This window comes from Suillus plorans, assembly GCF_016647745.1.
Source record: "Suillus plorans strain S12 chromosome Unknown HD556scaffold_36, whole genome shotgun sequence".
Taxonomy (NCBI): domain Eukaryota; kingdom Fungi; phylum Basidiomycota; class Agaricomycetes; order Boletales; family Suillaceae; genus Suillus; species Suillus plorans.
In genome coordinates, this window is record NW_024537420.1 from 18,306 (window position 1) to 45,372 (window position 27,067).

Genomic DNA, 27,067 nt, shown 5'->3' on the forward strand with positions numbered 1-27,067 from the left:
TGCGAGGTGCGTAACGTGGAATTGAGCCAAGTGATTGTTGATGCCGTCCGTTCATCAGCCATCGAGTTGACAGTAATGTCGAAGAGCTTAACAGCAAAGTACTGACAACTGAAAGTCAAGAGAGATATGAACAATATGTGGGATATTTGCATACCTATGACATGACTTGTTCCGAAGGCATCGGGTACATGATACATACAATATTTAGGGTTATTGACAGGTATTTGACACCTGAATATCGACCTCCGTTCTTGACATGTTTTTAACATGTTAAAAACACGTTAAAAACCCGGAGTGTTTTTAACATCGTAGTTTTTCACGGAGCCCTATACGGCTTATATACTGAAGGGTAAGAAGATCAGGAACTAAAAGGAGAGTGAAACTAAATGAGTAACTAGAGAAAATGATAAGACTAATATTTGGTTGCCATCGTCGACGTGTCGACGACGGCCTTTGACGAGCGTTACACCTAGTGAGGGGCCGCCCCCACTGGCCAAAAAACATAACTGTGGTCAAACTGTAGCCGTCACGGTAACAAATTGGCTCGACTTAGTTGCTCCTTAATATTTAATACTTGGGAGACAGTGGGCTACAAGTGGACATTTTCTAGGTATTTATGTTCGATGTAAAAACGCGATGTGATTGGAAAATTGACCTCGATCAAACCCTCCTCACGTATCTTCTCCCATGGTTTAGATAGGCTCTGTTCCAAGTAGACAGTCTCAAACCCGAACCCAACAGCAGGGGTGGATGAGCTGAACCGATCTACCAGTTGGCATCTGAGGGGGATTCCGGCTGACTTGCCCTGCATCTCCACAACCTCACGGACTAATCCATCCCTGACAAGCGAGTAGTTGATGATCCCAAGCGCATATCGATACCGACCGTGGCCCAACAAGTTGTTAACATTGATATCAATCTTGATGCTGGGATACAACAGGCATTCGAATGTGATGCAGGCACTCCCTGTTCCAGCAGCCTCTGAGAAAGGGAGACTGAGAGGGAGGATCACTAGAGGCACCCGCAAGCCGAGACTGGTCATAGTCATCTCCAGTCGCCCGCCACTATCCAACTTCAACTCTCGACGGTTCATGAAGCTCCTTGGAGATCGAGGAATAGCAGATGAAGTGCGATGTTTTGCAGCCTTGCCCTTCCAATTGAGGACAGAAGGGTCACCAGCCTGCATGATGGCTTCGATGAGCCTGCAGAATGCGCGGTCTCCTCCTTCTCCATATGCGATTTGCAGGCTGACGTCGAATATACCCATCAGAGAATATGCTACGTCTTCAACCCTCGTTGTTTTGCGTCTGGCTGCCCACACCATCCGCTCATCCACATTGAACGGACGTGGATTGAACTGGCAGTTGATCTTATCACGAGGAATACCAGTGGCCTTCTCCAGAGTCTGCAGTATTTTGGTGGTAGCTTTTTGTTTGTCGTTTGAATCATTCGTCATAGGCATCCAGTGCTTATTGAAGAATTTGATATGGAAGGGTGCAAGGAGTTCTTGCAATGTCCAGCCCCTTTCCGTCCATTCATCATGCAATATATCCTCGATGGTCGTGCTTTTTGCTAAATGGACGACGCAAATAGCAGAATTATGATACCACCGAAACATGGAGCGAATGGACTCGTCCAGCTCGGTACTGCTGCTCTTGTCGATACAGCAGGTATCTGACCATGCAAATTCCACGTTTTGCTTCCTGGCCTGTTCACAAAAGTTCTTCAGCTTCTTGTATCCAGGACCCGTTGCTGTGCCCGCCTTCATCTCTTCGTACGTTGGCTCTCCCGAATCCAGCCATCGGTGAGATAGAATGGCATATCTGACAACTCGGGAGGGCTTATAGATCCCAAAAAGATTCGTTTGAGGGACAAAGCTCCGAAAGTGCTTCCTTATATCATCACGCCCTACAAATGTCATGTCTGATAGGCGTATGAGGCGGATCGGGATGTGGTTCATCACATATTGGTCGAACTCCTCGAGGAGTCTTCCTGCGACATCACTCATGGCGAATGCCTGGAAGGGCCACAAAATGAATTATGATACGACAGCATTTTGATGATACATACCACACGTGCTACCACTTACCTGCGTGAACGTCAAGAGATGTTCCGCAGCTGGCCTGATGTTTGTTAGAGGTTTCTAGTAGGTCCAGCGGCTACAGACCATCAGGTGAGTTTAGCGTCTCAATTGTCCGAAAACGCATTCGGCTTACCTCGGGCGAGTATAAAATGCCTCAAGTAATGATAAAGATGGTGCAAAGAATGCAATACTACAACAAGATCACTACGACCTACTTGTAGGCCCTGTACTAGGTCTTGTTTTCGGTGTCTTGTCATTGATTTTCTATCGTATCTTCCTTTATCTTCCTGTGACAATCTAACCACGATATTATCGTGGGTTTGCGGGCAGTCTCCGGCTGGGTCACCTGCTTTAGTGGAACAGGACTTTAGAAGACTCTCGACAGTCCAAGCTTGAGTTCTCGGAACCCGGTTCCTTATCTATGTCACTACCCGGGACCTGTGACCTCGCACAATTTACCCCAACCGGTAACAAATCGATTCACAGTCCGTAATAGTACAATGACAATGGAAAGTTCAAGTATCAACAAATTCGACGTTACTGGATTCATGCACTGCATGTTCTATCAACCATAGTAAGAATTTCCTGGAACAGGCATGTCGCGAGGCGCGATGTAGTTCAAGTACAACGCGTACTGCCTCTCGCGTTCCTTGGCCTTTTTCCTGATCTTCTTTTCCTTCTTGCGCCACTTCTTTTCCTCCTTCTTCTCTCGGCGCCTTCTCTTGGATTCAGCGAGATCAACGCCGCGACCGTAGTACTCGTCCTCAGACTCCGAAGAGAGAGAAGAAGATTCTGACGAATCAGAATCAGAATCAAAGTCGAGGTCAGGCATTGGAAGGTTTTTGTCCATGGTCCCCGTGTGTGGACCTGAGCGTCGCTCGCGGCCTTTGTAGAGGACCACCTCAACGCGACGGGCGCGGAAAAATGAATCGTTCCACAGATTGATCAAATCTGCAACAAGTGAGGTCCGCTTGGGAGGAACTCCCCCCTTGGAGAACTCATGAATGGGCATCTTGCCGGCCCACGCGAGAGCAAGATCCTGAAGTAAAAGTGAGCTGACAAGCTAATGAACAAGTCTGTCACCACGTACATTCATGAATCTGATCCAGTCCTGGTGGTAAACGTCATGAGTGTCGAGCACAAGTGGCATGCGAGGAATCTGATCGTAGAATTTGTCCATCTCTTGGATCCTCATTACGCTAAACGGAGTGTAAGGTTGAGCGGCATTAGGTGGACGGGAGAATGCCTCCGGAGCAGCGAGTTGTAACGAATCTCCTCCGGTTGCAGCGCCGGGCATGCGAGGGGATGAAGGGAATCCTGCGTTGGGCATACGGGGGGATGAAGAAAATCCTGCGTTGGGCATACGGGGGGATGAAGGGAATCCTGCGTTGGGCATACGGGGAGATGAAGCAAATCCTACGTTAGGCATACGTGGAGATGAGGAGAATCCTGGCCCAGCAGGCGCACCGGGCATTGGAGAGGGTGCTCGCGACCGGGGCCCCCCGACGGGCTGGCCTTCAAGGACATGCCCACGGGGGTATACTGATTGGATTTGCCCAGGGGGGACAAATGGTGAAGGGGCGCGGTGAGGAGGAGGATAGGTCGATGCCTGTTGACCATGGTATGGGGATGGTGCCCGGGACACAGGGCGTCCGTATGGAGAAGGTGCACGGGGTGGCCCCGGCGGCATTGGAGAAGTAGCACGGGGCACCGGCGGCATTGGAGAAGGCGCTCGAGCACCATAAGGAGAGGGTCCTGGTCCCCCATAAGGAGAGGGTGCTCTGGCGCCATATGGAGAGGGCGCTCTGGCACCGTAAGGAGTGGGCGCTGTGGCACCAAAAGGAGAGGGCGCCCTGGGACCGGGTGCTGTGGCCCCATAAGGAGAAGGCGCTCTGGCCCCATAAGGAGAGGGCGCTCGGGCACCATAAGGAGAGGGCGCTCGTGCACCATACGGAGATGGCGCCCTCACCATGGGATCCGGTCCACCAGGGTACGTGGAAGGGAATTCTTGCGGTCTTATATTTGGTGAAGTGGAGAAATTACTTACAGGTCTGTAAGGAGAAGCTGCACGGTTGTAAGGGCCAGCTCCTCCAGTTGTAGGATAGCCTGTTGGGCTACTGTATGTGGCGGGAGGGGAAGAGTATGCCCCTGCACCACTCTGAGAAAGCTTTCTGGGCCTTGCAGCGAAGGAAACCTCCTTGCGCTCTATGTCGAGACTGTCGAATCTGCGGTCAAGATCGGCACTGCTGTAGGTGCCGTATGCAGCAGTCCCCGGAATGGAGTATCCAGAGGGAGGTGCTTCTCCGTAGAAGCTCTTTTTGCGTCCTCTGACCTGAGTATCCCTCTCGCGCGCCATGCGGATATCTATTTCATCCCTTTCAATCTGTTTCGCGATGTTCTTGAGGGATGCCTTCTCTTCTTTTTTTTTGCGCTTCTCCTCAGACCGTTTCCTGAAAAAAGGTTTAGAGTCTGAAGCAGCATTACATCGAACGAACCGTACCACTTTTCAAGCTCCCTCTCTTCTTCCCTGCTGAGCTGGCCGCGATTAAAGGATGCAGCGAATTCCTGATTCGCATGCTCAATCAATGGTCATGAGCAAAACTCGAGCGATCTGAGGACTTACTGCATTGGCAGGTTGAGCGCCTGTTGGCAAGATCTGCGTGGCTTCGGCAGGGACCCATTGAATACCATGCACAACACCTTGGGGTGTCTGATAGCTGCACATCATAATCTGATCAGGCGGTGCGATCTCGTCAACATCACAACCACTTGCCTTGCAGGCACCGCTCTGCAACATCGATAGGTTACGATAAAGCTAGTTTGCGAGACAGATGCCGATCATACCTGAAAGGATGATATGTAACCTGACCATCCGCACTAGTGGATGTCGTGTAGGTGATAGATCCGGGCGCGATCTGGCCACCAGACGGGGGAGAATATGGCTGGGGCTGCTGCTGCGGTTGCTGCTGAGGCGGAGAAAACCCTCCTGTTCCGTTCATTGTACACTCTGGTGAAGATGAGAGAAGCTGAGAGAGAAGGGAATCGCACTGATAAGAGGGAATTGTTGCCTTTCATCTAATAAATTGACCCTGCAACCCTACCCTGCCTCGTGTTAGGCCATATCGAGACAATTGCTGGCGATGGCCGAGTTTTCAGCGCTGATTTTGCTACTATCGGTGACAAATAGAACGTGACCGATAGTACTTGATATCTGATCGGCTGGCGGAACGAACGCATGCCGGGTGGGTTCAGTACCTTTTATCAAGATCATTTGGCTCTCAACTTACCTGGGACCTACGTAGCATAGAAATTCCATCTTGAACATACTTCTAACAGTCTGCACTACCACTAGATGATATATGCTTATCCATCTCCAAGGAGAGATGTGGTATAACAAAAACTTGACTTCAGATTTCAAAGTTCAAGCAGGCGCGCAATCATGGCAATTATAGTTAGCTCATGCTCGATATGATATATCAATAATCTCGTGTGGCAACTGATGCCATGATGGAGGGAAACATCATAATTTGGTTAACTTACCTAATCTCCGGCCGGCCTGCATACCGTACCGTTCTCGAGCACAAATGAAAGGGCGATTTCGTCGCGTTGAACTATCAATCTGATCATGGCCCAAACAAGAAACAAAGTCTGCCAGAATGAAACCCATAAGTGCGTATATACATAATATATGATGACAGACTGGATCAGGTGCTTCCGACGTACCAAGATGTCATCATTTTATGTGACGAAGCTCCAGTAAGATTGGTTCCTCTTTTGAATTCGTCTCCGAGAGCTAGATGCAACATTACTAGGGTCTGGTTTGACTAGCTATCGAAGCGACGAATCGGGGAGTATACGTCAGGATCTGCATAAATCTACCTGGCCATCATTAATGATTTATGATACTAGAGGTATAAGTGGTCACCGTTAGCACTCCTTTGGGAATGAAGTATCCCTGGTGGGCTCATAAACGTCTTCTGAGGGTAAATCATGTATGTCATTGCTTGGACTTTGATGGATTGATGGCCTGCTTCTCAATACCACGGCGAACCATCAAAGCACTTCATTTATAGGTGTAATCAGAGATTCCCCTCGGTCAGGTCGTGGGTAGCCTGTGCTTTTTGTCAAGCTTCGGTGACGAAGCCTTACTATAATTAGGAAGAAACAATGGTCTACGGAGGTCAGTTTCTCTGCCATCGCATCGCAAAGACAGCTCACATTATCAGCCTCCGGTATACAAATGTCGTTCAGATTTCAACTAGGAAATCACATGGCGTCTGAGCAACCCACCTCACGATGACCTACGCCTCTCTCAGCGCCTTCCCCTTAAGCAATCAGATGCAGTGAAAGATCGAGAAACAATACCGTGAGCTAGCGTTACTTTCTCAGCATCAGACAGGTCGTTGGCCATTTCTGACGAAAAACTGTTGGAATGACGCTTTCAGGTACCCGCAACGAAGATGCCTACAAGTTACAAGCCGTCAGCACCGTTGCCTAATGATGAAAAAGTATAAACACGCACAGACATATATGATAAGCCCACTACGTGTGTCGAATGAAGTGTTCGGAGTGTTGAAAGTCTTGTGATGAAAGCTCATTCTCGTCCTCGGCAATAGTTGTATTGTGTGCGCCGTCCGCTCTGCTAACAGATGCTTATGATCACGGAGTTCTTTGAGTAATATCCCTTTAGGAAATGGCACACCTTGGCATCAATGGGTGCACGATGTTCGCCTAGTAGTGCCAACAGTACGGCGAATGTTTAGGCGGTACGCTTAAACCTGTTGCCATATTTCGACAAAACAAGGAAGTTCTTCCATCATCTATGAAATGTAACGGTCGGTTCCGCGGAAGTGATTCGAGGTGTAGTTACTGCGCTATTCGAGCAGATCCTTCGCAAGCTGCCCTGAGTTGATAATACATGAACCAAGCATGGTATATTCACTGTAAGTTACACAAGGTGTCAATCGTTGACGCAAGTTTGTAGGCAGCAATTTACTCTTACCGTATTACTTCTCCCTACAAACTGAATGCCAGCTGTGGTCTTTCGGTGGCTGAGTCGAGTACGCGGTGGAATTAGGTCTCAGAAATTGCGGTATTAACGCATGCTTCACGAGATGGGACTCTCGAGCATCGGGGTACACCAACGATTCTCCCTTTCAAACTTCTGACACTCCAGCTGCGAGAGGAAGTGGCCGGTAAGCGGATAGCACCATTGGGTAATATCATACAACTCTTCACGATGCTCTGAATATAGTGGTCGACTTCCCGGAATGATTAAGCGATGCACCCATGACTGCGAGTTTGCCTGGAAACGCGGCTCCTAGGAAGCACTTGACTTCCTTTTCCGTAAGACTGTGACTGTGCAGGGGCGCCATGAGTACCTCCATTTTTTGGAAGAACTCACATCCATTTATTTTGGCGTCCAAGCTTCTTTGTGGTCATGTCGAGTTTTTGTTCAATTTATTGCTGTAAATGAAAGCAGACAACCAGTCGACTAGAAATGACGGTACATGCCAACGAGCCGTCGCGGCGAATTAAGTTCCATGTGGTCAAACGATTAGTCTTGCGGAAAGCTGAAAGCCCGTGATGCTTCTGATTATCACGTATCTCCGCCGAAAAAATGACAATGTGCCATTAATTTCCCTACAACGGAGATGTCGATTATTGCCATGTGGATTGAACATTGCTCCCAAATAAATTCACACTTGTAGAATATTCAGTCGCTTTGCGACATAGCAAACGAGATGATATCCTTCAGAGGGAAATGAGCAGCATGATGTGATTCATCGAGACTATTCGATACTTTCAGCAGCCTATGTCAGAATATTACTGTCGGTAAAGAAGGGTACGAACGAGGAGATCGTGCGAGTTGACGTCAATATCAATTATGACCCGTTCTAATATTGTACTTGACCAGCAATGCGAAGGGGCGAGGAGGTGCCACTTGCTGTAGATTCCAGGATTCAGATGGCAACAGAAAACATGACATACTGGTCCAATGGAAGACAATATTACAAAAATCTTGCAAAAGGTAATAGATTACTTTGCCTGGGTGAAAGATGTCCAACTCTTCGCAGAAGGAGTCCGAATGCAGTTCATGAGAACCGCCACCACAACATGATGATAAGAATAAGTGCCACAGCACCAAATGGTGCATATTGTCGTATGAGCGCCTGGATGTTTATGTTTCTTGCTGCCTTGCGGTACTTTTCCGATTCAGAACGCAGAGAAGTTGACAGATGCGACATTCCTGTAAAGTGTTGAAGCATGAAAGAAGAGCACATAGAATCTCCACACTCACTGTCTAACGAGTCCCCCCTCCACAAAAGCTCTTCCATGTTCTTGGTCATAATTCGAGTGACATCTTGCAATTCATTGTTTAAGTTGTCCAAGTTTGATGATCCAGCTGTATCAGCTGCGCGTGTATCCTGATATAACCGTGCTGTTTTGGACATGAAGGTATCTGAATGCAGCGCGAATTAGTCCTCGGCAAAAATTGGTGCAGTAAGACCGCGCACCAAACCCGACAAAGGCATAAGGTTTCCGCACAGACTCTACTTTGGGTCCGTAAGATACGGAGAACTCCTTTGAAAGTTCTTCTAGATACGAGAAGGCAAGTTTCCGCGGGTAAGATTTGTCCGCAATGGTGAGGTACACAACATTATCCGCGAGGAGGTAGCTATACCAGCCGGCGGCTTAGTATGCGGAGCCTGATCGAAATGAGAACGGACACTCACTGAAGCGTATACTGCCCACTTTCGATGGAACACCGCGGTTCCGAGTTGGGAGTAATGCGTCGAAAAATTAGTTTCGACTGTTGCTTGTGCTCCTGAAGAGCCTGCTCGGTCTATTAGAGTAAATGAACCTCCTCAATAATGAAGATGTTAAAGAATCTAACCTGTTCATCATCCACACTTGCTGCCATTGGCAAAGCATCTGTTGCGCGGACTATTATTGTTGAGCGGACCATGGTGGGAGATGATGTTGTCGTGGCTCAAGTGGAAGTAATTGCGGAGATGGTAGAAGCACGTGACCGGCGGTAAATTGGTCGACATCCGGAATAGGAAACCTCGGGCAATGAGCTCAATGAGCCGAATTCCTCAAAGCCTTCTTGAATTCTGTCAGTTCGATCGACCGGCCGGTGAAGGTGAATCTCTTGTCACTCACAGAAAGTCGGGCAGGTATTGCATTGGAAAAAGTTTTGAGGAAGTTGTCATTTGCCATCTTGTTCGGTGTCTGCCGCCGGCAGGGTCTCGTTCCGTTTGGAATATGATTTGTCCGCGTTACTCGTGAGCGTTTTATCTAAACATGTTCCAGGGGTCGGCGTTTAGTTTTAAATCAGTACTACCTGTTGACAACCACCATCATCATGACTCTCTCCTTGTTCGACATTCGCAAACAGGTGCGTACCAAATGTGAATCTCATCGACTTTCTAAGTGACGCTCGTCTTAACAGCTTACCTTCTACGGTTCCTACCATACCAATCCAATCAACATCCTCGTTCACATATTCGGGGTCCCAGCTATTCTGTGGTGCGTCATCTTCTCACTACGCGCAGTATGGATTATGTACCACATTGGTCCGATCTAGGAGTTCACTGTTGTTGGCTACTCGCATCCAAACTCCCACATTCTTGCCAGTGTTTCGCTATACATTCAATGAGTACCTATCATTCGATTTGAACACGTCCGCAGTGGTCGCTGCCATATATCTTGGATACTACATCATCCTTGAACCGTTTGCTGCGGTCAGTCTCTCACGCCATGAATCCTATCTGTAGTGCCATCTGACACCAGTCCCAGTTGTTGTACGCGCCGCAAATAGTATTGTTATTGCTGACAGCAACAGCTCACGCGCACCGTCCTGATGGCATTCGAGACGCAATCATTGTTCAAGTCATTTCATGGATTGCACAGTTCCTTGGACATGGACTTGCCGAGGGTCGTGCTCCAGCCCTTCTAGACAACATTGTTGGTGGTAGGTTTCATCAACCACGTATCTAATTTCTATATTGGCTGCTAATAATCCTTTCTAGCCCTTGTACTCGCTCCGTTCTTTGTGCACTTGGAATTGATGTTCATGCTTGGATATCGTCCCGCCCTACACAAGCAGCTGCAAAACGATATAGGCATTGAGATCGCCAAGATGAGAAAGGCACAAGGCGATAAGAGACGCCTTGCAGAAAAGAAGGCCAGTTAATTTGATCGATGACGGGATCCTGCTCGCATATCTATCATCTTAGACTTTCCGTATTTGTTTATTCTCCTGCTTTGCCAAACCTCGTCGATTCTTTTATTCCTGGCCTGTGGAGGTTTTGGGCTGTTTATAGTTCACCATCGTCTTGTATCATACATCAACTTGGGTTATTTTCATCTCTACCATTCGTTTCAATTAATAATGGACCCGGTTTCACATTTGCCTTCAAATGAGACTGGCGGGAGGTTGGAGGGTTGGTTCTCCGACAGGGGTAACATAGCACGAGGTAAGGCCTCCGTCGACCTTGAAATCTGTGCCCTATTGACGTGGCATTGAAAAAAAATCTCACACTAATTGGAAAGAAACGTACAGTCATATAACTGCTGTCATCGCTCGCCACTACGTATGACATCAGATCAACCAGATAGTGATACCCAAGCAAAAACGTACAGAACAATGCAGCCTTGGCGAGTTCCACGGCCTCACCGAACCGACCCATAGGGAGATGAACAAGCCGGCGCTCTTTCTTTTCCGACGTGTTGAGGAAATCCATCAAAAGAGCTTCAAGACATGATACGTCAGCAACATTGATTTTTGTGTCTTTATTGTGCACTGACGCGTCTTCAGCGGACCGCTGTCAGCATACGGTCAGCACACAGCAATGCAAGTTTCACTTCAACTTACGGGCATAGGGAGTTCAGCCGAATTCCTTCTCTCGCATGCACCATCGCGAGCTCTCGTGTCATGGACAACACAGCACCCTGATGATCTTTCAAGCTAACGTACCTCAGTGAACGGCTATTATACTTACCTTGGACGCAGTATCTGAAGAACACAGTGAATCGTCTTTTTTAGAAAACAAGAGAATGTAGTGTGTTAACGTACATGCTAACTGTGGCGTGGCGGCACCCATGAGTGCGACAAAGCTCGCAGTGTTGATGATAGAGCCCCCGACACGGAGGCCTTTCTCTTCGTCGACAGGATTTTGCCGCATAGCCATAATAGCATACTTGCAGCCCCACCAGACACCCTTCACGTTGATTTGCATTGTCAGATCCCAGATCTTCTCCTCGGTATTGAGGGCATGATCGTCTTCTGGGTGCATGATGCCTGCATTGTTGAACTGTAGATTTATTGGGATTCGTTGAAGCATCGTGCGGATAATCACATGATATGAATCCTACCATCACGTCCAATCTACCAAATTCTGCAACAGCAAGATCGACCGCTCCTTTGATGTCATCTTCCTTCCCGACATCAGCGTGAAGAGCCAGCGCTTTGACGTTTGGGAAGCGTTGCTGGATAAGCGCAGCACCTTTCTGCGCAGCTGCTATGTTGATGTCTACCAACAAAACATTGGCGCCTTCCTGAGCGAAGAGAAGGGACGATTCAAGACCGATGCCACTGTGATCCCCTTAAGATCAGAAAACGTGATTTGTTCGAGTAGACTCACGAGCCGGCTCCGGTGATGAGGGCAACCTGCAATCGAAACTTCTGTCAGCAGTATGCCCCATTGCAAGATATCTATCTACATTACTTTGTTCGCAAGGCGTTGGGACATGACCAGGTTTGATAAGTCGTGATTGTGGTTCAAGATGAAGTCGTTTATAGTAACAAGCTGCTGATCATGGATAGACGGATCAAGTATGAGATTGGGTGCCTATTTATAGCTATTGGCTGATCGTAGACTGCAGTTATCATCCCAAACGACACATGTCCACCATTCGTCAGAATCCCAAAAGTTGCTGCCGCAATGAGTGAATCACGAAAGACGATTTTTGACTTGAACCCACCGAAAGGAAGTCCTTCTATAGCGGAACAGGCAAAGAAAACCACTATGTAGTACTGTGAGAACGTTGCTGAGCTTAGCCTAGCAGTGAGCACTTTGTTTTTGTGAATTTGCCTAGAAAACAATTGATATCTGATACTGATTCTGTTTCACCAGCGTATGGTTGTTGCATACTGAGAGAATGACTCTAGCGATTAAGAGTGTCTGTGTCTAGCACCGCAAAACAGAGCCGGAGGAGATCCCATATGTTTTGGTCTATGTCCGAGGGTTCGACCTTTGGAAGACGACCTGGGAAATAGTACTTCTTCACGGATTATCTGAAGTCGCCTATCCATTGAAAGGGCGCAATTTCGCTGGTAGAATAACACCCTCCTCGTAATGCAAGCAAATCCAGGCACAACACCACACAAACAATCTCATATCATAGCCATATAGGTGCTCGACTTCGCCTCGTTGACCCTCTGGGTTGAGAAGCTCGAGTGCCATGAAGGGCGGGGGTGGGGCGGGCCGCCCGCATCGTACCCGTGTGTTCGTTGCCCCGAGGACCCAGGTCATTTGCCGGCGAAGATAAATCGTAGACATTTGAGATACCTTTCAGCTTACCGTCCTCCATGCACCATGCCATGTCTCCAGGGCTAACATCTCGATGATAGACCTCTTCCTTCTAGAGTGACGTGGCCTGCACATGATATCAACGAAGAGCTACATAGATGTGATGAAACAAGTACTTTGAAGCCACACGTTGAAAAGGTCTCTGCCGTGTAGCGTCGTGATGGGGTGGAGGATGGGGGGCCCTCACTCATATAGAGCACATGACTGCCCGTGGTGGGTTCTGGAACGCCAAACGCTTTTCAGACTAGGGATATGGGATCGTGGAATTCATGTTGGATTCGTGGACTTGTTGTGTCAAAGCAACTCAGGAATATCATAGTTGTGACAGTATTGCGCACCTAAGTGACCTTTCTCAAGATTTCTGGTTCGGTAGCGTGATCCTTCTGTCCCATGAATATCTTGGCCACCATCCCATCTTCCTGGGTATCCAGAATTTGTTTGGCGAGCCCTTCGATAGTGACAAGGGACCGCATTGGTGGCGCGTTCTTGTCGTCCGTAGTCCATTGCTCTTTTGTTCGTCGTTGGTGTGAAGCAGCAGGTCAACTCTTCCAAGAACTTCATCATCAGAAATATGAAGTCCTTTTAAATTTCTTAACTGGGAGGAAGTGTGTCGAATGGAAACAAGAAACCTGACATATATACGGCTGACTATTTATAGCTTGTGATTGTCGATCCAACTCGGCCCTACCCTCGCAGCCTTCAGTCATGATGAAGCTTTGAAGCCTCCAGCGTTCTTTGGTGTCGATATGAGCTCATTTAGCTATCAACATCTACCTTTGTAGTTGGGTTGAATGTCAGTCCTCAGTGACCAGTCTGAGACATCCGAATCCAGTGCGTCATCATGTTTCCAATCAGCCTGGCCCATATAAAACCCCCAACCTCAGCTAGTCAGCTGGTCTTTCATTCACTTTCTATCCCACAGGTGCAGGTTGCCTTTCCGCTACAATTATTCACTCTTGCTTCATTTCGACAACGATACTTACTATGTTCTTTCGTCCTAAGACCTATTCTGCTCGTTATCCACAATGGATGGTCGGGAGGCCTTTGCTCTATATGTCATCCGCCCTTGCATCTCTCGGGGACGCCATGTTTGGCTATGGCCAAGGAAGTATCGCAGCGGCTCAGGTTCAGCCCTCTTTTATCCATCGAATGTTTGGCAAGGAAGTTACTATGGCGCAAATCCAAGCCGGCCAGACCGGCGTGGATCCTTTCATACAAGGTTTGACTCGTCTTTTTTTTCATCCTCATGTCACTCAAACACCCCTGTTGTTAGCTATAACCGTTGCTTGTTTAAACCTAACGGCGCTGCTGGCTTCATTCATTGCTGCATACCTCTGTGACCTTCTTGGCAGGCGGATGTCTGTCCGTATCGGAGGTGTCATGTATTTCATTGCCGCTCTCATTCAGGTCTTTGCTCCAAACCTTGGCACCCTTATCGCTGGCCGATGTATCCAGGGTTTAGGTGTCGGCATACTCTCCATGACTGTCCCGATTTTGCAGTGCGAAATCGCCCCTGCTCATGCCCGCGGTTTGTTTGTCAGTATCGAATATATCTGCCTCAATATCGGTTACGCTGTTTCCGCTTGGGTCGGATATGGCTTCTTCTTCGCCATGCCTTCCGAGATCTCATGGCGTGGTCCATACATCGTACAGGCTGCTATTGCACTTGTTCTCATCTTCTGGACGTTTTTCCTTCCCGAAACACCCCGCTGGCTGGCCCAGAATGGCTTCCAGAAGGAGGCTTTGATAACTCTCGCAGACTTGCACGGCGCTGGAAATGTCTCAGACCCCAAAATTCTGGCTACCTACGCTGAGATCGTCGCCGCTGTTGAGTTCGAAGCACACATGGGTCAAGCTTCCTGGCGTCAACTCTTCACGCAATACACTCGTCGATGCGTCGTCGGCATCACCTGCCAGATGTTTGCTCAGCTCAACGGGATCAATGCCATCTTGTATTTTTTACCATCCAACCTCACTCGTGCTGGCTTCACCATTTCCCGCTCCCTGCTCTACTCCGGTGCTTGTGCTCTGGTCTACTGTTCTGGAACCATTCCTGCAATGTTTTTGATCGACAAATTTGGACGCCGAGCGTTCTTGCTTTTTGGAAGTCTCGCGCTGGCCGCATCCCTTTCTATTGTTGGTGGTCTCCAATACTACGCGGACAGTCTTCCTCTGGGATCTGCCCGAGTTTCTGCTGCTGACGCTATCTTCTTTGGTATGTCATTATTTTACTTGCAAGCAAAACATGCACTGAAGCTCATCCCCACTAGGTGTTTGTCTATACTTATTCTTCTTCGGTGCCACCTGGGGCCCCGGCCCCTGGCTCCTCGGTGCCGAAATCTTTCCTCTCCGTGCTCGCGCCAAGGGCATGTCTCTCAGCACGGGCACCAACTGGCTTTTCAACTTCATTATCGCCTTCATCACTCCCCCGCTTTTCAACGCTATCAATGCAGGTTACTATTTCGTCCTCGTCGGCTTTTGTATCATCTCTGTTGTCGTCGTCTGGTTCATCTATCCTGAAACTGCCCACCATACCCTGGAAGACCTTGGCGAGGTATTCGGCGACAAGGTCATGGACGATGAAGGTCCTGCACGCGAGCAGGCTGAGAGGAGTGCGAACGCGATCCAACGAGAACGCTCGGGTTTACCTGTCATCACCGATTCAGAGGTCACTCTTCAACCCAGCATGTCCACTACACCAGCAGCCAAGGACGAAGCTTCAATTGTCATGAAGGAAAGGTCTTCCGTTGTTACGATCGCGTCTGACGCTTAGCTTAACCCGATGGACTTAGTAGACTAATGAACTTGTATGCCGGACAATAACACCAATGCATAAATTATTCAACCAACGTCCATGTGCATAATAATCCAACGACTGCTTGTCTACTCTGCTGACCAATACTCGACTTAAACTTTAACAACGCAGGGATTCCGGGAAATCATCAGGGTAACTTCCATCGTCTTGAAACATCTCGAGGAAATCTCTCACCGCCGGCGGTGGAGTCTTTGAAGGTAATAAGAAAGGTCTGCGTGAGACTGGGACACTCATTCCAGCGCCCTGCTGCATCAAATCGTCCAGCGAGGAAGTGCATGACGAATCAAATGTACGCCGCTTCCTATAGGGAGAAAGTATGGTGGTTGGGTTTGAACGTGGGACGGAGGTTCTAGGTGCAGTTGCTCGAGGTCGCTGGGCCACGTCTTCTGATTGATGGTTTGCGATATCTGTCGGGGGTCTGACGATCGGTTCTGATTCTGGCTCGGTTTCGGAGTCATCATCTTGAGCAGGTTTGAGTACCTCTATTTCCGATTCGGGCTCGGTTTCGGAGTCGTCATCTTGAGCAGGTTTGAGTACTTCTGGTTCTGACTCTGGCTCTGTGACAGAATCGTCCTCCTCAACAGGGCGAACATTCTCAACGGGCCCTGGACGCTCCACGGGCTTATTGAGGGGCGTGATCTTGTCTAGAATGCGACGTGGGGTCCCTTTCAAAGGGCTGCGAGACGGCGACGCAATGAACGAGAATCTATTTCTTGGAGACTTGGTTGTCAAAAACGAATGAGAGAATCTTCTAGACGGAGAAACAACGGGGGATGTAGCAGGACTCGACCCAAGGGTAAATTGGTGCAGTGGATTGCGCTCGCTGCGATTATTATGGGCAATCTGTGCAATGGGATGCGGTGTTGGGAGATCGACCTCGATTCTGAAAGTTACTGGTAAGTAACGAATTATAACATGGACGTGTGTTGCTGACCTTGCCAGCGACCACTTGTTCAGCAAGCTTCCAGACAAAGATGTCATGCTCATCACTCCCTCCTCCTGCGACTGTGAGCTTGGGATAGGCTCATAGTTGATTAATACAGGTCTTGCTATCCGCTTGTGACTAGGCGTTGCATCTAATGCGAGCAAGTATTGACTTTGCGACGACGGGACAAGTTCTTCAATTATAGCAGGAGCAGACTGCAGGTCCTTAAATGGTGATTCTGGAGAAGATGCAGGGATTGCATGGACCACTTCGTTGTCTCTGGACGCACAGATAAAAGGGTCATCAGAATCGATTGCCTGCTTTGTCCCATTGAAGTCATCCGCGTGTTTTCTTGACTGGACGTCTCTGTCGGTATCTATTGGGACAGTGAGCTTTTTAATGAGCGGGGAAGAAGCTGGAGATAGGCTTGATGGTATAAGAGGGTCGGACCCATTCTTGGCTCTGCGTGGCGACGTTGCACCAACGAATGTGCGCAGACCGGACGGTGCATGTATATTGCTGGGTTTGCGTACATTGGTCTCTGGAGTAGGTAAAGATGTAATGGCAGGAATAATCGTAGTGGGGGTGGTCCTCGGAGAGAGGAGCTGAACCACCGCAGTGCTTACTGTGAGCGTCCGCTTCTTCGTTTGGTTTGTTGGGGGAGGAGTGGCTAGAGACTGCTCTGGAGCACTAGCGAGATGCACAGGAGCATTAATCCTGAGGAAACTTGGTGCATCTATTCTATGGGAGACAATGTTTGAGGTACTCTTCACTGAGTGAGAGTTACCTGCAACCGGCCGCTCGGGTGATGAGTCGATGAGCACTACATCGTGAGATGGTCCGGGTAGTGATACTCTCTCTCTCCGGCTAGAGGTCGATGCGACCGGAGACTTCGAAGTAGGAAACTTTGTTTGCTTCTTAGTTGTCTTTGTCTGTTTGGCGCTGCCCCGAGGACCCTTACAGGCATCAGCAGAAACTGCTGCCCGCCTTTCCCGCTTTCCTGGACCTCCCCTGTCGTCCGCAGCTGCCGAAAGTTTCCTCTTCTTGGCTGGTTCTGCCTCTCTCCTGTCCTTATTTCGCGCAAAGTAAGATGTGATGGGGAGTTCTAGTTGCGACAAGTCCATGTTAGACCGTGTCAGTAGTTCTCTTCACCAAGATGGTAATAAGGGCGGAGTTGACACGCTTTTAAAACTCAGAAATATACATCCGACGCGTCTCGTCACGCGCTTTTCTTTTATAAAGCAACATTATCAGTAACATTATGGGAATTGACTCGCCGCAACTCAAGAAACGCAGGATGTCTGTGTCCGACAGCGCTGACAATGACGCGTCTGCTCCCACGTTGCAGTTGCTAGTTAAGAGACTCTCTGACAAGGCCAAGATTCCTACTAGAGGATCGAATTTGGCTGCGGGGTATGATTTATACAGGTAACGCGCATTCGATATACAGACATAGTAATTTGACCGGGAAACAAAATGCAGCGCAGAGAAAAAAGTGATTCCAGCGCACGGTAAGGCACTGGTTGACACCCAGCTTTCCATTGCTGTTCCTGCGGGCACTTATGGGCGAGTTGCACCTCGCAGCGGTCTCGGTAGGTGTGTTCTGTGTGCTATGTAGTGTTTGACCAGTGATTTTCTTTCAGCATCGAAATTTATGATTGACACGGGTGCTGGTGTCATCGACGCGGACTACAGAGGTGTCGTCTTTGTTCTGCTTTTCAACCTCTCAGACAAAGACTTCCAAGGTTCGTAAAAGAGTGAATCTGATTATGGTGTTGCTAATCGGGTGCGTAGTCGAAGAAGGCGACCGGATAGCTCAACTGATCATCGAGCGCATTTATACACCTGATGTTATGGAAGTGGAAGTGCGTCTTGCTTGCTCACGTTCTTAGTTATGTGATTGATCATCCAGCAGAACCTCGATGAAACATTACGTGGAGCAGGAGGGTTCGGCTCTACGGGTGGACACGGCTCGCTGTAACATATTATACCAACTGTGCTGCCTTTATATTATCACGAGAGAGTTGCGAGAGAAGGGAACCTATTTTTTTTGCGACGGGATTGATGCTCATTACGAGTTGGTTTAGTCCTGCTTGTGATGTTGAATGTGAATGCTGCGTGGATGTCTACTGATTCCTATATGTCAGCGTTTTTGTGGGCCCTTTCAAGGTCAAACTCACCTGATTATACATTAATGGTGCAAAGCCATTACCGGGGCGCGACTGCAGAACTTGTGTGCTCTCCAAGAGTGAATCATCTAGAGCGATCTGTCTCGACGACGTACATCCCATTCGCGCTACGGCTCGCATATGAGAGTAGATCCCGGCCTCTCACATCTCCGTCCTCGCGTGGTGTTCTGTCGAGCGGTATCCCAGACCCTTCTGCTATTACCCGCCCGTCTGGGATGCCTACATTGCCCGTTTCCTCTATTTTGATCAGCTTCGTGGCCTCCACAAGCTTGATCAACTCCTCGAGTTCGTGCTTTAGCTTTACATATTCCGGTGTACCCTCTTCGGGTGGTAATAATGCAGACAGCTCATGCAATCGTTTGAATGTGGCTGGTGATATCGACGGAGCTGGATAAGAAGACAATAATTCCTGGACGGACCAGGTGGGCGTAAGTGGTATACCGTACTTGTCGGTTTCAACTGTCGCTTGAGACGTCGAGTATTTCCGAGGGGCATTCAGAGAACCACACCATACGCGCCTTGCTTGTCTGACTGAACGCAGTAACATATGGTGAAGAGGTAGAACAGCGTGGGAAAGTTATGGGAGATCGGACATAATAAATAATTTCCATTAGTATTTGCTCAAACTGTTGCATCAACATGGAACGAGCAGCTCGCGCTATTCAAGGCCTATTACCGAGTACCCTTCCTCCATCTCTACGAGTAACACCTGCAAACCTTTACCAGGTGCTTTCTCGAGCACCCGGAGGCGGTGTTGGCCAGCGTGTACACCAGATCCGTTGGACGGAGAAAGGTATAAGAACCTGCTACTGGCAAGTAACACGGACACAGCTCAAGCTCGAGGGGAACCACGGAAAGGCTTGGGGGAAGTTGTACTGGAGAGGTGAGCTCGTATCTTCCACTCCCAAGAGAAGCAGACACAAATTCACCTCCATATGCAGGCAAACAAATTAGTGGGCAGGAGGAGAGAATCAGTGGTTCATTGAAATACAAATGGTCAACAGGTCCATCTTAAGCCAATGCAAATGTACGCCAGAGTATCGTCGTTATAGAGTTTACGCTCATTCAGCATCCAAGACTGCAACGCAGGCTGTTGGAATAATTTCTGTATAAATATCTAATCCTGGCTGCTTTCAAGTTGTTTGGAATGCCGCTTTCACGCTGGCCCAAGTCAAGCCCAAGTAGCCTTGTGCAAGTCATTTGGCTCCATCGACCACATTTCCGAGTCTGCCTCTAATCCTACTGAGATAAATGTGCCCAATAAAAAGGATTCTGGTTTCAAGTATGTAGCGGCGAAAGGATTTCTCCGCCTCCAGCATGAATGTTCAAAGGTTTGACCATGAAACATGCCAGTAAGGACTCTCAGGGGAATGCTTGGTCCAGTGATCATCAAATGGCGACTGTGCATGACGCGAAACGCTGCTCACGACTCTACTAGTACACGCTTGCATTCGCCTTGGGTGGCACGGACTTGAGCTTGAACATTGAATGGTCCATACTAGTTCCTAATATTCCTAAGTCAAACTGTTAAAGAAGGAATCGTTTCATTTGCTTCATCCGCTACCGTGCGCATTCGGCGAATCCCGAAAACCAACATGTCGAGTGAAGCGCTCAAGGCAGTGCTGGCATAAGGCCGGTTTGCGTCACGGTGACGCTACAGGCATACTGAACTGAACAGACACAACTCATAATTTCACTATCACTTCTTCACTCTATTCTTCTGTACGCGCTACATTTTCTACAAGCTCATCCCTTTTCGTTTCACTATGGATTCGCATGAACTTATCAATGCACAATTCCATCGGGCAGTGGAGATAGTGCAGGGCCTCCCAAAGACTGGGCCCATACAAACTGGCTATGAGGAGAAACTGACGATGTACAGGTGCGTTACATGACTTTACATCTTCAAGCTCACATTTACTTACTGGCTTTTAATATCAGCTTGTACAAGCAAGGTGGCTTACATCACATTTCAGAGCACCTCTTTACTTATATTACTATGCATAGCGACTGTTGGAAATGTCCAAGGCGGTCGTCCAGGCATGTGGGATATGCTAGGCCGGGCAAAGTGGTTGGTCCACGTCGTTCCTCACTCTCGCGTTATCACATGTTAACGGGGACTACAGGGACGCATGGGCAAAGCATAAGGATCTTGATCTATATGAAGCCAAATGGCTTTACGTGGATGCTTTACTGAAGGTACGATCTTGGATAATTCCATGATTCCCGAGAATAATTTCAATACAGGTTTTAAGTAAATACTCGGACAAGACCGTTGCTCGTGACCTCATGAATGAACTCCAGTCTTATGGTGGTGACCCGTCAAATCTCGTGATGAGCCGTATGTCCAACGCTAAACTTTCCCTGTGCTAAATTGATATATTCCGGCTAGATTCTCTTCCAAGGTCGCGGACCTACTCCCGGTCGTCAAGCTCCAGTGCCTCAGATAACGATATCCATCGAATTCCCGGTCAATTATTTTCCTCTACCCTTCCAGAGGCCCAATATACTGCACAATTAGCAGTTAAGGAGAACAGTGGCTCGAGCTCTGAAAATGATGAATCAGGCGACGAACCACACGAACTCCCATCTGTGCGTGAGCCTGTTCAACAGCCAAGACCACTTTCTTCCATGTCTTCAAGATATCGTACTCCTGCAACAGGCTCACATGCCATGTCGCCGCCACTTGCTGGGCTCGCAAACATTCCACCTATGCAACCAATGCCCACATACCAGACGCAATCCGCCTTCGTTAGTCAATCAGCACCAATAGCATCTTCTTCTGTATACCCTCCACCAGGACACCATTCTGGGACATACCAGTCGCCCGAGTTTGCACCGCAGATTCAGTCGGCTCTCTCCCTCCGAGGGGGTCGGTTTCATGGCGCTGAAGCGCCTATACGAACACCCTCACGGTTACCCCTGGAGCAAGCCGTCGAAAACCTCCAGACGCACCTTGCCGCAATAACAGAGCGGCTCGATATGCTCGAGTCCCAGGTGGTGCATCCGCAACGATCCACCGCTTCGCTTCCCCTGAAAAGCTCTTCCGGTAGAGGCAGTCCGACGGATAACCGTCCTGAAGAACTCGGATGGGATTTGGATGATATGGGAATGTGGTCGTTTGTTCTGAAGCCATTGTCACGGATGGCGGTGTCATTGAAACGGCTGTTTATATTTTTTGGTCGGGGCGAGAACCGGTCTCCGGTCCTCACTATTGTGCGGAGACTGTTGCTCGATATATCATTTTCTTTGGCAGTTCTCGGGTTGCTGAGACTGACGTGGAAGAAGACGGCTACAAGACGGAGGGAGGTTAATGCAGCCCTTATATTACTATGGGCTGCTTTGTCTGGGAGGAACAGGGGAAGACGGATGATCAGTGGTGTGTAGTGCTTACTTTTTTTCACTCGTGGGTGGCTCAAGAGTAGTCATTAATGCTGCATTTATACCTCAATGCCCAGAATTATTTACTTTGCCCCAAAATCTATTTAAGCTTCGCAATTGCTAATACATTTGCACTTCGTGTTCAACAGTTATTCGAGGTTTCAAGACTACCGTTCGTGGATACAACTGGTCCTATCCTTTTACTCCGTCATATCGACGACACAGCGGATACAGTCACCACCCTAGAAGTCAGGTTATACTTCCGTTGGGTTTATAAAGGAGGGTGATACGTACGTGCATGTCGTGGAAACCCTCGTTGATTTCCGCAAATTTGCGGTGGTGAGTGACGTATTCGTCGATCTTGAGCTTGCCTTGCAAGTAGTCTGGTAAATTACACTGTTGAGGGTATGAATTGAAAGCACTGAAAATCGAGTCACCTTCGACAAGACCAGGAAGCTCAGTGCGACCCTTCACTCCTCCAAATGCGGTACCTCGCCATGTGCGACCAGTAACCTGGAATACATCCATCCATAAGTCACAACTGACCATCTACTTCAGCTGGATCATTACCAGTTGGAACCTTTGTAGAAACCTTCAGCACACGGAAGCCCTGTGAAAAACGCCAGACCACTTACGGACGCGTCGATATCTCCTGGCCAGCAGCAGCAACACCAATGACGGTGCTCACACCCCAGCCCTTGTGGCACGACTCTAACGCAGCACGCATGACATGTACATTGCCAGTGGCGTCAAAGGTAAAGTCCAACCCGCCATCAGTGATATCGACCAAGTAATCCTGAATGCGCTTGCCCTCCGGGAGCGCCATAGGGTTGACGAATTCGGTAGCACCCATTTTCTTTGCCCAAGAATCTTTCGCTGGGTTCGTATCGACAGCAATGATCCGAGAAGCACCGACTACCGACGCAGTAGAGATGACACCGAGACCGATGGCACCGCATCCGAAAACGGCGACGTTGGAGCCCTCTGCGTATCGTATGAGTGACAGTAGGAATACCAGATATTCACATACTGATGCCTGGCTGCTTCACAACTGCGCCCCATGCGGTGGTGATGCCGCAACCAAGAAGACAGACCTTCTCGAGAGGCGCAGACTTGTTCACAGCGACGACAGAAACTTCTGCCACCACAGTGTACTGTGAGAACGTTGAAGTTCCCATCTGTTCGAGCGGGTGAATATTGTCAGATGCTACAGGAATTGGGACACACACAAAGTGGTGGATGGGTTGGCCCTTACACGTGAAGCGGCTAGTGCTATCAGGCATCAGACCCTGACCTTGTGTTGTTCTCACTGACCACGATAATCGTGAGACTGATGTCTTTGAAGGATACAGGGATCTGACCTTTTCCACACAGGTTGGTCTTCCCACTCTTGCAGAATTTACATTCGCGGCACTCTGGTGAATTAGACTGAGCAATGAATTCAGGGGCCGTTGTGGGTCGCCTCACCAGCAGTGTAAAGCGGGACAACGTGGTCGCCCTGGCAAAGGGTGTTTAAGAAGGGCATGACAGTGTGTTTATGGTTGAGACTTACAACTGACACGCTTGTGACACCCTCACCAACCGATTCAACCTGGAGAACCACGAAGAGCAATGAAGCAATAGGTAAATTAACAAGTGTTCTGACTCACCACACCTCCACCTTCGTGACCAAGGATCACGGGGAAGAGACCCTGCAATGCTTTGGATGAGCTCATGGCATCGCAAGACTGAACTCTAGGCACACCTCAGGATCCTTGCCACTGCGAGTGTACTCATCAGTATGGCATATACCTGCAAGATCGCTCCCATCAGCAAATAAGATGACTGTGTAGATCCCCCTCTTCTTACCAGTGTACAAGATCTTAATGCGGACTTCATTAGCGCTCGGGGGCGCAACCTCAACTTCCTCAACCTTGAGGGGCTGGCCAGCACCCCAGCAAACAGCAGCCTTGCAGATAATGGGCTTACCGACTGTGCTCATGATGATGATTGTTTGAGTGAGAAAGGTGGCTTGCGGATCGTGGCTCCATTCTCCCTTGATTCCGCCAGTGGCCGCCGCGGGCCGGAGAAATAGATCATCATCAGTCCAGATACTGCATGCTGTCGTTGCATAGCTTGCACATGACAAGACGTATCTTTATCATCTTCCAGCGCTAAGATTCTCACTGTCTTCTTTTCCGCATCGATCTCTGGATGCTGTGATTCAAGTCCAACCGTACCGACTTCTGATCACAGCCGAATTTTACAAACACCAGCAGCATCACATCACCCGTAGCTGCAACCATGTCGTTCCCGAATCTTTACTACAAGCGAGTATGTTCAAGCAAATCCATTGATCTCTACCCGTACCAAAGAAACTAGACCACAGCGACTGCAAAAGCATGCTACATCTGCTATAAGCCAACGACTGCCGTGCTCGCCACGATAGATACCTCCGATTTTCTGTATACATGCACGATTCACCTGTCAGACCATGGGTTCGCCACTCGCGTGCTCGAGCTTGAGAGCGAGAACAAGATAGGAATCAGTGTTGAGGAGATCGCGAGGCTCAGGGAGGAGTGGGAGGAGAAGCAGAGACGCAAGCAAGAGAAAGAGAAGGTGGATAAGGACAAACCAGCCGATGAAGGCGAAAAGAAAGAGGATGACGGCAAGTCAGAGAAGTCATCAAAGGTGCCGGGATCATTGCCCAAGTCGGGTTCTCTCTCATCAAGGCCCACCCACGAGAAGTATATTTTACATCGTGATATATTTGCCCTGAGACTCTCGGAGCACCGACGACGGAGGCAAACCTCACAGGCGAAGGATCTAGCCCCTCGTCTTCCAGGAGCTCCCAGTAGCAGTCTGCCGTGATATTATGATGTATTGTCTGATCCACTGTAGATGGTCGTACTATCAAATTCTGGTATATCGTTGTATGTATGGGTTTAGGGTATACGTGTTCAATTTATGAAAGGATTACATTGGCAAATAATAGCTCTCACCCCGAAACTTCCAAAACCCCCGATTGCAAGACCCACGATAAGACAGAAACCAGCCACGGTACTCGCAGTAGGGATGTCTTCGCGACGTTGTCGCAATCGTGGATTGTGCTCCAGAGAGGATGCACCCAGCATGCAGAGCGTAGAGACGTATCCGTTGGAGAGGCCTAGAGCGCCAACAAGGAACATGTAGACAAAGTCGGAGCTGATTACGGGCAAACCACGTGAAGGGCCCTGTACCGTGTTGCACAGAAGGAAAATGGGAATAAACAGGGTACGGATGACCGAGAATGCCAGTATGCGTGTAGCGGACCACGTTATTACTATCGGGAAAGAACAGATGTATCGTCCAAAGAAGTCGCCGAGGTTGAACATCAAGAAATGAATGGCGGTGAATAGTAATGGATGGGTATTGGGGTTGGTTGGTTGTATGGTAATTGTAATAACAGGGAAGATGGCCTGGGAGCAAAGAGTTAACTCGGAACCAAGGTAATAAGTCAAGTTACCGCACCAAAGTGATCACATAGACATATGCAAGAGCAAGTTCATAGTGGATGTTCGCTTTGAATACACGGATTATTTGATTTCTTTCTTCAAGGCTTGCTTGATTTGTATCGCGAAAGACGAGCCCTCCAGTTTCATCGGCGCTGCCCAGAGCCCCTTCAAGCTTGACTTTTTGTTCCAAAATCCCAACAGTGGCCTTGTAGGCTGGCAATTGTGCCATCCAGGCATACGCCATGAACGTGCTTACCATGAACAATGCGGATATTCCAAAAAATATACGGGCAGAATCCTGCTCTGCCATCCCGTCTCCAATGCCATCATTAGATATGAACGCGGCAATTGTTTCCGGCGTCGAATCCCACACAGACAAGATGATTGTGACCACCTGGACCACACTAACAACCACAGCTATGGCAGCCTGGCCGGATATCATAGATTGCATGTAAGGAGCCCCGAAAAGCGAGGCTCCAGCGAAGGTGGCTGTGGAGAGATATGAAACGCATATGGCCAAAGAAATAGCACAAAGGATTGCAAAGAAAAAGAAGGTCGATGGTTGGTAGTATCCAAAGGTACTGAAGAACAAGAGAATGATGATGAGTGTGACTGATGCGGCAGACCAAAAAACTCGTCGAGAGGGTGACGACTGGCAATATGATGGTCAGTGTGATATAGACTCCATAGAAAGAAATTAGGTTCCAACCTGTTTCGAAGTTGCCGTGGCATGTGCTAGCGCAAATACATTGAACACGTTGGAAGTAGTGGTCAGATATGAGGTAAAGGTTGCCCGCAATGGCGATCCGACCAAGCGAGACAAGAAGAACGAGGTGGCGGTAATCAATACTGGGCAAAATTGTATGGTTTAGGACCATAACGCGTACCAGAGAGATAAGCATTGATACGCACCATTCCAAGGGAGGAGGATCGCGCAGCCTAGCATAAAGTATATCCACCGTATTCGACTATCAACAATCTGATCAACGAGAAAAGTTGCAGAATCATCGAGTGCCAATTCAAGTTCGCTGTCGCAATCGTCATCGACCTCGGTTGGTGGGAGAGCATGATAAACGGCCCCCGAATCTGTGGTTGAGACCTGTGGCAGCATGCTGCTACGCCCTATTGACATGAAAGAGTTGGTTGGTGGGTTCAGTGCAGTCAGTGCAAGACTACGAACGGGTACTGTGACGGTGAAGTGAATGCAGTGGAATACAGCCGGAAGAGTGCTGTTCGGTTAAGATGCGCGTGTCCGAAGTGAGAAGCCTCTCCATTTTCCATTTGCTCGCAGAGCCTGCCAGACCAACCATGATATAAACGATTTACGATATCGAATGGATTAACACTGTGGACAAGTTCGGTCGCCGTGGCGCGCGCGCATTACGTACGATTATGTCTACCCTACTACTGTACATAGCGACATAGCCTTGACATAGCCGCTCTCAAGCCTTGGGACCCCCCAGTAACGAACCGGGATCTTCCATGCCACGTGACTATTGAGACCCACAGACGAGTCGCTTTCCGCACCGTTTTCCTGGCAGAAAGTTCTGGGTACGTTGTTGGAACGCATGTATTTTCTCCGCACCCTATACTACATGCCATC

General features: G+C 48.8%; 14 protein-coding genes across 14 annotated transcripts; 6 read left to right on the forward strand and 8 right to left on the reverse strand.

Moving 5' to 3' along the window:
- Positions 1-296: 296 nt before the first annotated feature.
- On the reverse strand, positions 297-2,468 carry HD556DRAFT_1379265 (heterokaryon incompatibility protein-domain-containing protein). The gene is made up of 4 exons (XM_041303185.1): positions 2,217-2,468; positions 2,071-2,159; positions 399-2,017; positions 297-349 (listed from the first exon to the last, which is right to left on the reverse strand). The coding sequence occupies exon 3, from the start codon at positions 2,006-2,008 to the stop codon at positions 590-592; it is 1,419 nt and encodes a 472-aa protein (XP_041159010.1). The 5' UTR covers positions 2,009-2,017; positions 2,071-2,159; positions 2,217-2,468; the 3' UTR covers positions 297-349; positions 399-589.
- Positions 2,469-2,648: 180 nt separating this feature from the next.
- On the reverse strand, positions 2,649-5,082 carry HD556DRAFT_1432578 (uncharacterized protein; the record flags this gene model as incomplete). The annotated part of the gene is made up of 10 exons (XM_041305137.1): positions 2,649-3,122; positions 3,174-3,194; positions 3,225-3,593; positions 3,627-3,692; positions 3,729-3,910; positions 3,944-4,090; positions 4,127-4,533; positions 4,584-4,648; positions 4,707-4,800; positions 4,928-5,082. 10 exons carry the CDS (start codon positions 5,080-5,082, stop codon positions 2,649-2,651), a joined length of 1,980 nt encoding a protein of 659 aa, XP_041159011.1.
- A 3,096-nt stretch (positions 5,083-8,178) lies between these two features.
- HD556DRAFT_1432579 (Longin-like domain-containing protein) lies at positions 8,179-9,053 on the reverse strand (the record flags this gene model as incomplete). The annotated part of the gene is made up of 5 exons (XM_041305138.1): positions 8,179-8,333; positions 8,385-8,546; positions 8,602-8,762; positions 8,821-8,930; positions 8,982-9,053. The coding sequence occupies 5 exons, from the start codon at positions 9,051-9,053 to the stop codon at positions 8,179-8,181; spliced, it is 660 nt and encodes a 219-aa protein (XP_041159012.1).
- A 399-nt stretch (positions 9,054-9,452) lies between these two features.
- HD556DRAFT_1239456 (uncharacterized protein) lies at positions 9,453-10,283 on the forward strand (the record flags this gene model as incomplete). Its single annotated transcript, XM_041298044.1, has 5 exons — positions 9,453-9,485; positions 9,540-9,616; positions 9,675-9,831; positions 9,887-10,061; positions 10,120-10,283. The coding sequence occupies 5 exons, from the start codon at positions 9,453-9,455 to the stop codon at positions 10,281-10,283; spliced, it is 606 nt and encodes a 201-aa protein (XP_041159013.1).
- Positions 10,284-10,505: 222 nt separating this feature from the next.
- On the reverse strand, positions 10,506-11,841 carry HD556DRAFT_1444400 (uncharacterized protein; the record flags this gene model as incomplete). Its single annotated transcript, XM_041306778.1, has 10 exons — positions 10,506-10,598; positions 10,651-10,679; positions 10,731-10,841; positions 10,898-10,914; positions 10,965-11,041; positions 11,092-11,105; positions 11,166-11,403; positions 11,465-11,684; positions 11,734-11,759; positions 11,818-11,841. 10 exons carry the CDS (start codon positions 11,839-11,841, stop codon positions 10,506-10,508), a joined length of 849 nt encoding a protein of 282 aa, XP_041159014.1.
- Positions 11,842-13,309: 1,468 nt separating this feature from the next.
- HD556DRAFT_1271808 (general substrate transporter) lies at positions 13,310-15,513 on the forward strand. The gene is made up of 3 exons (XM_041299185.1): positions 13,310-13,900; positions 13,955-14,896; positions 14,952-15,513. The coding sequence occupies exons 1-3, from the start codon at positions 13,666-13,668 to the stop codon at positions 15,452-15,454; spliced, it is 1,680 nt and encodes a 559-aa protein (XP_041159015.1). The 5' UTR covers positions 13,310-13,665; the 3' UTR covers positions 15,455-15,513.
- An 8-nt stretch (positions 15,514-15,521) lies between these two features.
- On the reverse strand, positions 15,522-17,588 carry HD556DRAFT_554247 (uncharacterized protein). Its single transcript, XM_041310934.1, has 2 exons — positions 16,431-17,588; positions 15,522-16,379 (listed from the first exon to the last, which is right to left on the reverse strand). The coding sequence occupies exons 1-2, from the start codon at positions 17,543-17,545 to the stop codon at positions 15,596-15,598; spliced, it is 1,899 nt and encodes a 632-aa protein (XP_041159016.1). The 5' UTR covers positions 17,546-17,588; the 3' UTR covers positions 15,522-15,595.
- A 29-nt stretch (positions 17,589-17,617) lies between these two features.
- On the forward strand, positions 17,618-18,589 carry HD556DRAFT_554462 (dUTPase-like protein). The gene is made up of 5 exons (XM_041310935.1): positions 17,618-17,849; positions 17,904-18,013; positions 18,065-18,166; positions 18,216-18,286; positions 18,337-18,589. Exons 1-5 carry the CDS (start codon positions 17,683-17,685, stop codon positions 18,400-18,402), a joined length of 516 nt encoding a protein of 171 aa, XP_041159017.1. The 5' UTR covers positions 17,618-17,682; the 3' UTR covers positions 18,403-18,589.
- Positions 18,590-18,674: 85 nt separating this feature from the next.
- HD556DRAFT_1198468 (uncharacterized protein) lies at positions 18,675-19,094 on the reverse strand (the record flags this gene model as incomplete). The annotated part of the gene is made up of 1 exon (XM_041296327.1): positions 18,675-19,094. A coding segment is annotated over one exon (420 nt), but the record flags the coding sequence as incomplete, so codon positions are not given.
- A 155-nt stretch (positions 19,095-19,249) lies between these two features.
- HD556DRAFT_1239351 (uncharacterized protein) lies at positions 19,250-19,625 on the forward strand (the record flags this gene model as incomplete). Its single annotated transcript, XM_041298035.1, has 2 exons — positions 19,250-19,493; positions 19,552-19,625. 2 exons carry the CDS (start codon positions 19,250-19,252, stop codon positions 19,623-19,625), a joined length of 318 nt encoding a protein of 105 aa, XP_041159019.1.
- Positions 19,626-20,376: 751 nt separating this feature from the next.
- On the forward strand, positions 20,377-22,072 carry HD556DRAFT_1293458 (ACBP-domain-containing protein; the record flags this gene model as incomplete). Its single annotated transcript, XM_041299403.1, has 6 exons — positions 20,377-20,492; positions 20,552-20,565; positions 20,618-20,681; positions 20,737-20,809; positions 20,858-20,951; positions 21,003-22,072. The coding sequence occupies 6 exons, from the start codon at positions 20,377-20,379 to the stop codon at positions 21,995-21,997; spliced, it is 1,356 nt and encodes a 451-aa protein (XP_041159020.1). The 3' UTR covers positions 21,998-22,072.
- Positions 22,073-22,191: 119 nt separating this feature from the next.
- Positions 22,192-23,972, reverse strand: HD556DRAFT_1239352 (chaperonin 10-like protein; the record flags this gene model as incomplete). Its single annotated transcript, XM_041298036.1, has 13 exons — positions 22,192-22,233; positions 22,286-22,374; positions 22,429-22,504; positions 22,562-22,571; positions 22,627-22,975; positions 23,022-23,169; positions 23,221-23,300; positions 23,353-23,406; positions 23,459-23,489; positions 23,544-23,582; positions 23,641-23,682; positions 23,736-23,782; positions 23,840-23,972. The coding sequence occupies 13 exons, from the start codon at positions 23,970-23,972 to the stop codon at positions 22,192-22,194; spliced, it is 1,140 nt and encodes a 379-aa protein (XP_041159021.1).
- Positions 23,973-24,274: 302 nt separating this feature from the next.
- Positions 24,275-24,841, forward strand: HD556DRAFT_1432588 (DUF1742-domain-containing protein; the record flags this gene model as incomplete). Its single annotated transcript, XM_041305139.1, has 2 exons — positions 24,275-24,304; positions 24,353-24,841. 2 exons carry the CDS (start codon positions 24,275-24,277, stop codon positions 24,839-24,841), a joined length of 519 nt encoding a protein of 172 aa, XP_041159022.1.
- HD556DRAFT_554529 (nucleoside transporter-domain-containing protein) lies at positions 24,687-26,732 on the reverse strand. Its single transcript, XM_041310936.1, has 4 exons — positions 26,377-26,732; positions 26,174-26,313; positions 25,481-26,116; positions 24,687-25,428 (listed from the first exon to the last, which is right to left on the reverse strand). Exons 1-4 carry the CDS (start codon positions 26,594-26,596, stop codon positions 24,931-24,933), a joined length of 1,494 nt encoding a protein of 497 aa, XP_041159023.1. The 5' UTR covers positions 26,597-26,732; the 3' UTR covers positions 24,687-24,930.
- Between the last annotated feature and the right edge of the window lie 335 nt (positions 26,733-27,067).

Bases quoted from the DNA above. Each gene is read 5' to 3' on its own strand.
- HD556DRAFT_1379265 (XM_041303185.1), bottom strand. From the start codon at position 2,008: ATGAGTGATGTCGCAGGAAGACTCCTCGAGGAGTTCGACCAATATGTG.
- HD556DRAFT_1271808 (XM_041299185.1), top strand. From the start codon at position 13,666: ATGTTCTTTCGTCCTAAGACCTATTCTGCTCGTTATCCACAATGGATG. The intron at 13,901-13,954 runs GTTTGACTCGTC...CCCTGTTGTTAG, and splicing joins CGTGGATCCTTTCATACAAG to CTATAACCGTTGCTTGTTTA. The intron at 14,897-14,951 runs GTATGTCATTAT...CATCCCCACTAG, and splicing joins TGCTGACGCTATCTTCTTTG to GTGTTTGTCTATACTTATTC.
- HD556DRAFT_554247 (XM_041310934.1), bottom strand. From the start codon at position 17,545: ATGGACTTGTCGCAACTAGAACTCCCCATCACATCTTACTTTGCGCGA. The intron at 16,380-16,430 runs GTCAGCAACACA...AGTAACTTTCAG, and splicing joins AACAAGTGGTCGCTGGCAAG to AATCGAGGTCGATCTCCCAA.
- HD556DRAFT_554462 (XM_041310935.1), top strand. From the start codon at position 17,683: ATGGGAATTGACTCGCCGCAACTCAAGAAACGCAGGATGTCTGTGTCC. The intron at 17,850-17,903 runs GTAACGCGCATT...AACAAAATGCAG, and splicing joins GCGGGGTATGATTTATACAG to CGCAGAGAAAAAAGTGATTC. The intron at 18,287-18,336 runs GTGCGTCTTGCT...ATCATCCAGCAG, and splicing joins CTGATGTTATGGAAGTGGAA to AACCTCGATGAAACATTACG.
- HD556DRAFT_554529 (XM_041310936.1), bottom strand. From the start codon at position 26,596: ATGTCAATAGGGCGTAGCAGCATGCTGCCACAGGTCTCAACCACAGAT. The intron at 26,314-26,376 runs GTGCGTATCAAT...AATTTTGCCCAG, and splicing joins GATCCTCCTCCCTTGGAATG to TATTGATTACCGCCACCTCG. The intron at 26,117-26,173 runs GTTGGAACCTAA...TCATATTGCCAG, and splicing joins CCACGGCAACTTCGAAACAG to TCGTCACCCTCTCGACGAGT.